At 42.6% G+C, this 12,729-nt stretch overlaps 1 protein-coding gene across 4 annotated transcripts in view; it reads right to left on the bottom strand.

Annotated features, from left to right (window-relative positions):
* The window catches only part of CAMK1D (calcium/calmodulin dependent protein kinase ID), a 226,804-nt gene that overhangs the window by 130,869 nt on the left and 83,206 nt on the right, over window positions 1-12,729 (bottom strand). For all 4 annotated transcript variants that reach the window (XM_040654620.2, XM_046909274.1, XM_003640331.6 and 1 more), the window contains exon 2: window positions 2,512-2,643. In XM_040654620.2, coding sequence (XP_040510554.1) covers window positions 2,512-2,643 — 132 coding nt within the window. The remainder of the gene's footprint in view (window positions 1-2,511; window positions 2,644-12,729) is intronic.

Raw genomic sequence — 12,729 nt, 5'->3', positions numbered from 1 at the left:
ATTTGCTTTGCATCCATCCTCTGCAGCTCTGCACAACCCTCACAGGGAACAGGGACAAATCCCTCTGCCAGGCATCTGCGCACATCCTCTGCAGAAGTGGCCAGTTAGTGCATGGCATGGCATGGCTGTGGCAGCCTGGGGCTCTGGCATCCTACCCACTAATCACACATCACACACACTTGCCATCCCTACTTGGTAGAAAGCTATCAGAAACAAAAGCAGAATGCACAGATACCTTTGGGGCTTAGCAACAGCTCCTCAGGACCACTTCACCCCTTTCAAATCTATTTGTATTTTTTAGAGGCAGCTAATTCATTGAACAGAGGAACAGGTTGGTATCTTCTCTCCTCAACAGCAGAAAATAACAAATTGGATCTGTCTAAGTGCTTCCTTGGTGGTGCATACAAATTCAGTGCTGCGTCTGCTAGCAAAGATGTCTATTTTCAGAATAAATACAATGTCATACAAAGTTTATATTAACAACAGCTTATTAGGAGACACCAAATTAAAAAAATAAGACAGATCTTTCTTATGGCCCTAGTGAGTGTACGATGAGAGACAAAGTAGAACGAATTGTATTAAATTAAGGAATTTTCTGCCCACAGACCTGGTTTCAGCTGGGGCAGAATTGATTTTTCCTTTACAGTGTCTCATATGATGCTATGCTTTGGCTTTAGGAGAAAAAACAACTCTGATAACAGACCGATGCTTTAGTTGTTGCTGAGCAGTACTGCACAGAGCCAGGGGCATCTCACACTGTTCTGCCAGTGAAGGGGACTATGGGGACACAAGAAGCTGAGAAAGGACAGGACCAGGACAGCTGATCTGAACTGGCCCTGGGGATATTTCATACTATATGACATCATGCAAAATAAAACCCTGAAAAACAGTGCAGAGTTGGCTGGGGAGCAGCTCCTGCTTGGGGACTGGCTGAGCATCGCTTGGTAGGTGGTGAGCAATTGCTTGTGTGTCACTTGTTTATATATACATATATTGCTATATATACACACACATTATTATCATTACTTTTTTCTCTCTTCCTTTTCTGTCTTAGTAAATAGTTTTTATCTCAGCCCACAAGTTCTATTTTGTTGATCTTTTTTTCTTATTATTCTCTTCCCAGTCCCATTGGGAGCAAACAACTCTGTGGTGCTGAGCTACCTGCCAGGTTAAACCACAACACCCACTTCATCCCCTGCCACAACAGTGAGAACAGCTCGGTCCAGATGCTGTGTTCTCTGTTCTTATATCAGCATTTGAGTATCAGGGGAAAGACCCATATACACAATAAATGTTTCAAGCTGCCCAGCATCCATTACTACCTGATCATGGAGATGACAGTGGTTTGGGCTTAATGACAGGTTAGTAATACCTCCACAGAGCAAGCCAGCACACTGCATTTATCACTGAGTGTACATTGTACTGACCTGGTATGGGTCTGGCTGTGGGAAAGCAACAGCAACAAGTGCTTGTGCATGTTTGGAGCCTCACTTCCTTACCTCTGCTGAAAAGAATCCCTTCTGCCTACTGACATGGTCAAGTTTGCCCTTGAATTTGCTTCTCCATCTTAGGCTGTCTGAGCATTTAGCACAGAAATTTCTAGTCAGTTTTAAAGATTCAGGATCAGGTTTGCTCAGACAAATCACTGTGCTCACACAATGAGCTATCAGCTTCTACAAGACCAAGAGCTGGGGGCAATAAGCCCCACTGGGGACAGCAGTGCAGCAGGCATCAGATTGCTCCAGTCCAATGTAGACTTTTATATAGTTGTATTACTTTGCATTCAGTGAGAAGTTGTTTTTAGAAGAATAGAACAGGTTATATGGACCAACCCAAAAGTCACTAATCTTTTTCCATTAATTAGAAAGAAATTCATAGGTGACAAGTTCCAATCAGGTGAGACGAATCCAACCTTCAGAGCATAAGATAAGGATGAGGTCAAGCCTCTAATGACTGCAATGAGTTCATAGCAGTCATGAGCTGCTTATTTATGCCTTAGCTATGTCTTACACTCACAGACAGGAAAGAATTGCACATCATAGACAATTCTGATAGAACAGAAGTTGCCCTGGGATGTCCCTTCCAGATGGACCTCTCCATGGTACTACCACCATCACCTACAGCCATCTGTAGCACGCTATAAGTTTATAGCAAACAGTGTATAATCTGCACTGAGCACTTGGAAAGAACAACACTGCTCTTACATTCCTCAAAGCCAGTGACCCAACTGCTGACATTATTAGCAGGAAAGGGCTTTGCAGGGCATCATAGGTTTTAACTCCAGCCTAACTCCTCTTCAACGTCACTTTGCAGTCATCTGGACTGGCTTAATATAAGAGAAAATCAGAGCATCTCTCTAAACATTTTCAGCCTCATTTAAACGCGGGCATTCTTGTCTGCCTGTGACAGGCTGAACAACCTACCAGTCACACTTGTCAATCACTGTTCCTGTTCCTTCAGTGCAGGAGCACAAGGGAAACAAAGAAGCAAAAATGAAGGTCTGGTACTTACTTCCTCAGGACTGCAATTTCATTCTCTATGCTGCTTTCCTTCCCCTTCAGTGCCTTCTTGGGAATGCACTTGACTGCAAATAGTTTCCCACTAGCTCTTTCTTCAGCCAAAACAACTTCAGAGAATGCGCCCCTGAAGGAAGAAAGGAGAAGAAAAGTTCAGGCTTTAAGTGGTGTCATTTCTTTGGAAGCTGTTAACTGAAATTAGGCAATCGAATCTCATTCTGGTGAGCTTTGATAGCTGCAATTGTTAATCACAGCAATACCATGAAGGAAACAGTGAAAAATGCTCAAGTATATGCAGACATTTATGTTCACACAAAATATGAAAGGCTTACCAAACCCAACAATATTAATAAAGAACTATAACCCAGCAGAGGTTGAGCAAAGGCTAAAAATATGAAAGCACCACTTCCACACGCAGGGGACAGCTGATCAATGACACACTTTTCCTCTTTCTGAGGTTTTTGGAGGCTGAATTTGCAAAGTCCCTGGGAGTAAAGGGACCTCACTGACCAGGTCAGGGCCTCCGCTGTGCTCCTCCCTGGCAGCCCTGAGCATCTCCTCACCCCTGACTCAGACAGGGAGGCAACAGCAGAATTCCTCCCTGCACACAGAGTTAATCCATAAAACAAACGGCCGTGTGTAATCGCTAAAGCCAAACAATCGGATTAAAGCACAGGTCCAAATGGCCGCCTGAACAGCGGCCTCCCTGCAGTTGCCCCAGAGAGGATTACACAAATAAAGGATAGAGAAACACCATCAGCAGCCAGTCGCTAACTGCTAAGAGTGGGCAGTGCTTAACCTTCATTAGGTTATTCCATAACAGTATCATTGATTGCGCTCTTCCTCCAAAGCATCTGCAGCTGACTAAGAGGCCAGGAATATATTACAGGCCTATGTGGTTTTACTAGTCTCATACTGCTTTTGGAGTCTTTGAGCATCACTGGGACACTGAGCAGGATTTGCTCAGCCCTGTTTTAGCACTGAAATACTTTGGCCTCCTAAGGACCAGCAAATCCCCTTCACTGAAGCACCTGCCTTGCCCAAGAAGCACCAGAACCACACGCTTGTCTAACCAGATCCTAAACTAATTCCACCAGCAGAGAATCGTAGAATGGCTTGGGTTGGAAGGGACCTCAAAGCCCACCCAGCTCCAACCCCCTCCGTGGGCTGGTTGCCCCCCACCAGCTCAGGCTGCCCAGGGCCCCATCCAACCTGGCCTTGAGCACCTCCATGGATGTGACATCCACAGCTTCTCTGGGCAGCCTATGCTGGTGCCTCACCATCAGCAGAAGGATCGTATTTTATATATAAAACACAGAAGAAGCAAGACAATAGGTTACTCCGTTCTGCATAACTCTCTGAGAAGACAGCTAAGGAGCAGGCTAAGCAAATCCACCCCTGATCCAGCCTGCTCCTAAAATGTTAATATTTGACCATATTTTGCTACCGCACTTTTCCTGTCTTCCATTCTGATCTGATTTTTGGGTGGTCCTGAATGGAACCTGGAGGTGGACTCAATCCTTCTGAGTCCCCTCGTGCTCGGGATATTCTATGATTCATTCCCTGTGATCATTACTTATCTAGATGTTTATAGATCAACAGAAGTGTTTCCTGGCCAGGTGCTTCAATGCCACAGTCAAGCACCCATAACCTCACCACCACTTCCCAAGTTGCAAAAGAGCTGAACAAATTGAGCCAATGGATAAGTGAAGTGGGCAGAAAGGAGAGGATGCTGCTCTGGGAAGAGATGCCTGTTTACACAGAAATACTTTGGCCATTAACAGTAACATGGAAAAGAGACAGGAAGTTTAGGAATGGATTAAAAATGACTTTTGCAAACTGACACTTTGCCTCCATGTGGCAGTGACCCTCTGAACAATGCATGCTTTGCCTCATTTTTTGGTAAGAAGGACAAAAAAAGTACCAGACTCATTCATGCTACTCTACAGGAATAACTTTGTTTTCTACTTCGTGTTTTATCTGCCATGGCATGTAATAGCATCATAGACTCCAGCTGTTGGAGTAACAAAAATGAAAATCGAGCCACCCAAGGTATTTTTGAAGACTATTCTTCGCTTTCCTATCATCAATGCTCCCAATTATTTTGTTCATTAAATAGTGCCTTTCTCCTGACCCTCGTACTTGGGACAGTCAACAGTGGAATTGCAGTAAAATCCTTTTTTCTGAGAAGTCTTAAGTCTCTTCAGTGCTAATTGGCTTTGGCTTCAGAAACTCACAGGGCATCTCCCAGCTGTGTTTCATGAATTCCTTAAGCCCTATCTGCTCAGGCTTTCACCACTTTGTGCCAGCTGTATCTTCGACAATCTTTTTGCCTGTAGCTAAATGCCGTGTAAAGCAGCAGCATATCCATACTGGTCATTTACTGCTCACACAGCCCTCTGAATGTTTACAGTGCTATAAAACATGGAGCTTCCATTCTAATCTGGATTTCATTGCTGTTCTAAGACAACAAAATAAATGAAATCCCTTTATATCCCTCTATGCAATATACCCAGCTTTGGGCAATGTCTGTGTTTTATCTGGGTTCATTATTTTGCTGCATTTCTTTTGCCACATACCAGGGCAGCCATGGGGTTGAAAGAAGACTCTGTGAATTTAAATGCAATTGTTTGGGAATTCTGAGATATACTCATGAAAAACAATCCCATATCTCCTTAACAGCCTTTCTCATTAAAGCATGAAATGAGCTGAACCTCATTTAAAGCGTTCACACACATGCCAGCCCTTGGCACTGATGGTCCACAGCTCCTGTGGTCACAGAGCAAGGGGGAAAAAATGAATTGAAGCAAATGGGAGGAAAGAGAAGGGAGGGAAGAGATGCAGAGAGAGATCAGAAAGTTAAAGAGATAGGAAAGAGAGGTATAGGATAAGAAGAAAGAAATGGCAGAAGAAAGCATCAGCAAGCAAGAGGCATCAAAGACACTACTGCAGTCTGCTGGAGTCAAAGGAGAGTCAGAAATAACAGCATATGGATGGACAAGTGATTATCTTAATTTCAAACACACTGTTGAATACACCCACACTTAATAGTTCAGTTCAGCCCCCCACTGAATCCCTCTTGTCTTATGCATGAATAGATAAACATTAAAGTCAGCAGGACAAGGCTGCTCATTTTCTTTCTAGCAGTAATATATCCTACAGAAATTCTCCACCTCCTCAGAAGACATTCCCAGAACTACCAACCTGGCAGGCTTGCTAAAAAAGACATTCCCCCAGAAGAATTAATGTGCCCTTTAAAATCAAAATGTTAACGAAGGCAGCAATTTACCTGTGAGAATTTATTATATTATTTTATTGGGGGCTAAAATGATCTGCGTTCAAAGTTCTGACAAAATGCCCGGGGTTAGAAAATGGGGGATTTTTATTCTCCTTCCCCCATAAAATGTGGGGCAATATTTATTTTTGCACTGTGACACGGATTTTTTTTATGGGCAGAGAGGTTAATTTAATTTAAAGTTATGATTTCAAAAGGTATCTGTAATGGTTGGGATGATCCATGCCCAGCAGCTGGGAAATGGCTCATGGCTACCTTTACAACAGACCTTGGGACCCAGCCTTTGTCCTCCAAAATGGGGCCTTCAAAACACCTCTCATAGTAAATGAATAAGAAAATATCACATTTTTGAGGAAGAGGGACAGCAGTGGAAATGGGTACGCAAGAAACTTCTGCAAAAATTAAGCCACCTAGTTAGCTGCCAAAATAGAAGTGCAGCAATTGAACCCGTTTCTGAAAGTTATGACCATGTTATCATTTGCCCTAGAGGACTAGCTCTTTTTGAGTTTCTAATTAAGGCACTGAATAGTTTTATGATCTAGATCCTTTTCATATGAATTAGGAACAGTGTAGAAGTAAAAAAAAAAAGAAGTTGACTTGTGACTTTGAGATAATGGCAAACTCTGGAAGGTGGTTGAGACCTTCTGACTCCTCATCCCCTACTTACGGACCAAGGAGCATCCTCTGCAATGGCATTATTTATGGTTCTAATTTTCTTAAACTGTTTTTCATTCAGTTGTTTTATTTAATCTAGGTATACAGATTCGGATTTTGAGATTATCATCAGAATATGAATGGTGTTCATAACCAAACAGATTGGATTTTTAGCAGCACAGTTTTGTGGGCATGGTGGTGATGGGTTGACAGTTAGACTAGATGATCTTAGTCTTTTTCAACTTTAATGATTCTATGATTCTCTGTTAGAAAGCAGAGGCTGCAAGATCAGGTTATCCTGAAGATCAAAGCAAAATAAAGGCCAAATAACTTTTCTTCATCTGTGCGAATAACAACTTAGTACACTTAATTTCAGAAATTCAATGAACAACAAATACTGTGACAGCAAATCTGTTGACATTCAGCAAAAAAAAAAATACTGCTGTCACAGAAACTGACAAATGAAGACAAAGAGTTGATGGAGAGATAAAACTTAATTTTTCCATTTGCAGAGACCTCCATGTTGAACAGTTTTCCACTGCATTAGCAGGTGCTCCATCACACTAAATCAACAGACATAGTCAGGAAACAGATTTCACATCTTCAGTCTGTGTATAGCTAATGTTCTTAATTATAGGACAGTTTGCCTTCTGTGTGTACTTTGCCCCAGCCAAACCATGGAAAAAATTAGTGAACGCTCACAGTTTGAAAAATATACCACATCCATTGGGAAGATCACCCCGAGATGGGAGACTAACAAATGAGTGAAACCAATCAAACCAAAATGATGAATGGTCCACAATACCTGAATGCAAAGTTAACGAAATCAAAGTGTGGAGGGTGTTTTCGCTCAGCCAAGAACAGAGGAGACTCTTGGGACTGTTAAGTGTGGTACAGAAGTCAAATATTGCTACAGGTTCCCAGCAGCTTAATATAAATATATGTGAAAGAAAACACGCATACTAGTCTATTTGATGCCATCTATTCTTCAGAGGACAAATGCTTTTTCTAGCTATTCTCATCTGTCAAACACACCATCCCAACCCTGCAGCCCCTTCTATGGCAATGCTTCCTCCACCTCTGCAAACATAGGACGACCACGATTAACACTGTATTAACGTTGGTATTTTCAGTCTCTCTACTTATTTAACTTCCATCAAACCACCGAGCCAAAACCAAAAATACTCTTTTCTACCTTGGGGCAAGGTAAATCTCTTCTGCGACTCAGCTGACCATCAGGACTGTGTCTGACCCAGGATTCCCTCACGATGGCTGATCCTGACCCATGCCGCAGGAATGACCCACAGAAGTGCCTGGTGTCCCATGCTGAAGCTGCTATTACAAGTTCTAGATGATAAACAGCACTTAGAACTGTGTCCAAAACACTGTTGATATTACTTGGTGAACACACAAATAACAACAAGGGGCAAGAGGCAAAAATGCTGTTTGTTGCATGTTCCTGTACAAGCAGCAGCTTTCTGTACCACTGACACACCTCTCTGCTCCCCAGACCAGTACTCTCAGTACTTTGCCCAAGCTAGGACTTTAGGACCATTGGAGTTTAACATTTATCTGCAGGTTAAGTGGCCACTTACCTATAAGCCAAGAGGAGCCTGGGAATTGGCATGCATGGGGACAGACTGTGTGTCCTTTAGCTCAGGACTTCACCTCTCCCACCATCTTGTTGCTCCCCATCTAGTACAGCGTCTGGGGAGAGGAACCACACCAACACAGATCTCTGCTGGGACTCATAGCTATGACCATAACACAGATGATGGAAGAACTTCTTTCTCAGAGGATGGTGAGGCACTGGCATTGCTGCCCAGAGAAGCTGTGGGTGCCCCATCTCTGGAGACATTGAAGGCCAGGTTGGATGGGGCCCTGGGCAGCCTGAGATGGCGGGGGGCAATCAGCCCACGGCAGGGGGCTTGTAACCAAATGATCTTTAAGGTCCCTTCCAGAATAAGCCGTTCCATGATTCTACAATCATGCTCCAGGTAGAGCTTCTTCTTTACCCTCCTTATAAGCAACCACTTTAGTCTTCTCCCAACCATTACCATGCAACTCAGCACAGTGGAACAAGCAGCATGAAGCTGTGTGTAGTCACCAAAAGTGCTTGGATTAACTTCTACTTTCTTGGTAACTATTATCTACAATCTACTTTCTTGGTAACTATTATCTACAATTACAACAACAGCTTAATGTTTTGACTATTTTTGTCACCAGTCAGCTGCAAGAATATAATGGCAATTTGTGGCTTATCATTTTTTCTTGGTTTTGTTCCTCAATACTTAAAACTCTCAGAGAAAAAAAGCAAAAAAAAACCTAGAATTAAGATTGAAAATTCATCAGCTACTTAGAGAAGAGAGACTTCTGTGGAGCCATCAAACACCAATTTAAAGTTGCACATAATAATGCATGAAATTATGACAATATAGGTAGCTAAGGTAGTTGCCTTCATACCTATGCCTCTTCCCCTGAATCGCCTTCACCAGAACAGAACCACCTCCTTAATGGTCAGCAATTTTCAGCCACGGAAAAACTGCAGGAAACCATTTAAACTATTTTGATCAGAGCTGGGACAGCTTCCAGCCATGCAGATGAGAAATTCAGCAGTGCCTGGGGCACTGTAACTCCTGCAACAGCAGAATGAAGGCACCAAAGCACATGGCCATGGAGCAAGAAAAGCTGGTATGCGCAGAGCAGGACAAGGAGTTAATGCTTAAAACTTAGGCTAAAAGTGAGTAAATCACATAAAACTCAGAAACTAAGCTAAAAAGAAAGTTTCTGCAGAAACTCTTCCCTTTCTGAGATGAACTAATTTGTTTTGGCTGCCTGGTGTATGCTAATTCAATAGGAAGTTATGCAGTCTGTTCTAAGACAGAGATGCATGGATGCTAAAAAGGGAAACTGGCCCAGCACAGATTCCCAATCATGTTTGTTATAACAGCCCTTTTCTTTCCTGAACTATTTGCTTCTTTCTGGTTAATTCTGACCCCTGTTGAAAAGGAAGTGCTGTCTTTAAAGGCCTATTACTTATTTTTCATCCTCTGTGGCAGTCACAGTAAAGCTATCCAGAATCAAAAGCAAGACACAAACTTTCTGTATTGATCTCTTCCTTCTAATATACATTTCACAATTGTGCTGTTAAGCACTTTATTTTCTCCACTTATGATCACTTTCTTTCCAAACATTTAAGCACTTTTTTTTCCCCTTTCACCTTATAAGACAAAAGGAGCTCTTTGTCTCCCATCTGATGGCAGCATTCTCACAGGGAATTACCTTGGTTTTTCTAATAATGACCTCAAACCTTTATTGAGGTGTAAGTGATCTCCATTATGCATTCTCCTCTTCTGACACTGATATATGCAGGGTCAATTACAACACATCTGATTTCTGGAGATCTTATCTGGCCATATAAAGTAGATTACACCAATCTGGAAAAGCATGTTTCTTCCTCTTTCTCTACATGGAAACATAAGAAATGATCTGGCACACCATGGCACTTTCCAAAGAGGCTGGATAAATGTGGAAGCAGATGGATGACACTGCAACTTTCATAGCAAAGCAGAGCATAGATAAGATTAAACTAGCAACTGTCTGAAGAGGAAGTAACTTAACAGTTGGGTCTAAACCACGTGAAACTCCAGTTTATCCAGGAGTTTTACCTAAAGGTGTCTGGACCTTCACAAATCCAAGTTCCAAAAGCATGCACAGCACCTCTTGTTTTCACGTGCTCTCTCTTTATAATGCAGAGCCTAAGTATCAGTTCTGGTGATCTTCCTTGGTAGTTAAAAGCGAACAACCACATTACTTGTGGTTCTCAAATGATGACCCTGTTTTTCAGGAACTGCATGATCCATTCTACAGACGAGGGAGCTGAGGAACAGAAACCACATGGGCTGATTCTTCGTAAGTAACTAATTATTTAAAAGCCAAGAACTTTACATAATCTAAAAGTACACCCTTTACAATCCTTTTTGTAGTCAACAGAGGACAATCTCTAACAGATAATTACATCCCATTCTAAAATATGTTGAGGCAAGCATGCTTTGATCATGCTTAAGTCCTTTCCACCAACAGTCCCTGGCAGAGAGGTCTTAACTGAGATGTCTTTACTGAAGACATCTACAGTGTGGACAATTTTTAGGCTAAGGCAGACAAATTTTCTCACTAGTGTATAGGACCTGAGTATGCAGAATAACCATATATTCAAATCAAAGCTAGGATTAGGACTTGTAAGACTTCTATACCCATGAACACAGCACATTTCCTCCCTATTTCAAGGACAAATTTAGGTTAGTTAATCGGATCATGTAACCAAGGCACATCTCCTAGGATCTGCCTCTTCCAGACTAATAGCATGGACCCAACCTACAGCCCCCAACCAGAACGCCCCCCACAAGCACAATGAGCTGCCACTGAAAGAAGAGACCACAAAGTTCAGAGCTGTCACATGCACAGCTGAACAGTTCTCATTGTGTATGAGCCCTTCTGTGCCTCTATGAAACTTTAATTGGCTTGTTCTCATCCTGTTGTTAACCATCCAGCCGGTCTTGCGTATGTAACTGTTTTAAATATTTGGACTAAAAATGATGTGTATTTTGTATTCTTGCCCACTCCAAATGGTAGCTTAGAGTTTAAAAATAAAGAATTAGAGAGAGATGGGGAGGGAGAGATAACTCAATACAATGGAATACAAATTGTTTTGTAGGAACAATACATAGGAAAAGCCACTGCACGATAAAAAGATCTCCATCTGAAACCTTACTTCCAATGGCCCCCTCTTAAAATTCCACAAGAATGCTTGCTTGCCTTTTCCCCAGCATCTTGACATGTGGTTTCATGTCTGAGCTGAAGACTGTTAAGAAATCGTAGTGAAGTAGTTTGCCTAGTAACCAGCAAGCTTGAAAACAAACATTTTGGCAAAGATTATTTCAGCACAATTGTATGCAGAAGTTACCAGGCACTTCTGAAACTCGCAGATACTTCTGCTAAAAGAATTGCCACACGCTTTCCGCACAGGCAAGCCTCAGTTCAAAAATAGGTTTTTCCTTTTAGATGCAGTTCATGAGGAATTTCTCCATAGTTTAAGGTACTGCGTAGAGACTACTGACAAAACAGGTGCAGCATCAGCAAGTCTTTCTTCCCCTAAACCTATTATCGTGTGCCTCTGCTCTGATCTGAAGGAGCATTTTTCATGTCAAGGAGTTACAATGGGACTGGCAAAAAGGCAATTCCCCAAGTGACCTAAGCAAGCAGAAGCTTGCACCGGCTTCCACCAGAAGACAGCGTCAGGAGGGAAGGAGATCTGCCAGCATGGCAGACAGCAAAAAGGAGGACAGATCTCCCCACTCAGAGAGGTGAATCTGTTCCATGGAAGCCATCAGTCATTGAGATCTCTGTCACATAATCCATAAAAGACTTTAGATTCCTACTAGTAAGGGGGTGACGACTGAAGACTTCTGGGTGTGCCTATGTAAGCTGTGGCTACTGATCTTCACTTGACTCATCAAAGCTGTGATAAACTGCCCGTTGCTTCAGCTCACAGCAATAACACTTGCCCATGCAGGGCTACACATGCCTCTGTTTTCACCTCTTCTTCTACAGTGAGCAACAGCTCAAAATAAACCATCTCAGTGCCCCAGCCAGTTTACCAACACCAACAAGAGTACACTGTTGCATATGGGTGTCCTTCTGTGTTGGAAAACTTTGGCAGAAACAACCTTACAGCAACTCTGATTCCCTTTATCTGAAGTGCAACCACAGCACAACACAGCCCCACAAAACAAAGAGGGGTTTCCTAGGAGATGGCTGCCACGGTCCCCACCTATTTCTAAAAATGAAATTTCTAAGAACTCATTTCCATTGCAGGCTGACATGCTACACACAGACCATGTTCCTCAGTCATCGGGTGGCGCCAGGCATCCCAGATCAGACCTCAGAGCAGGTCCCAGCACCACCAAACCTACCCAATGAGATGGATGAGGGTGGGGAAAGGGGAACATACCTCTGCAAACCCAACACAAATAAATTCAGTGCTTCTTTGGAAGCTGTTTTGTGATTATAAAGATGAGTCAAGAGGAAGAGAGATGTTATCCTCCCAAGTGACATGCTCACCGGTGGTTGAAAGTCCTCCTGAAAGATCACACAAGAGCAATGCAGAGTGGCGTGGAATAGTGGGATAAAAGCTCCCAATGCAGTGTAAAGATTATCTGGGAGCCAATTCCCCACACAGGTTTTAAAATTATTAAAAAAAAAGAA

Source organism: Gallus gallus, chromosome 1, assembly GCF_016699485.2.
Source record: "Gallus gallus isolate bGalGal1 chromosome 1, bGalGal1.mat.broiler.GRCg7b, whole genome shotgun sequence".
In the NCBI taxonomy this organism is placed as follows: Eukaryota; Metazoa; Chordata; class Aves; order Galliformes; family Phasianidae; genus Gallus; species Gallus gallus.
This window is presented reverse-complemented; position numbering and strand designations above follow the sequence as displayed.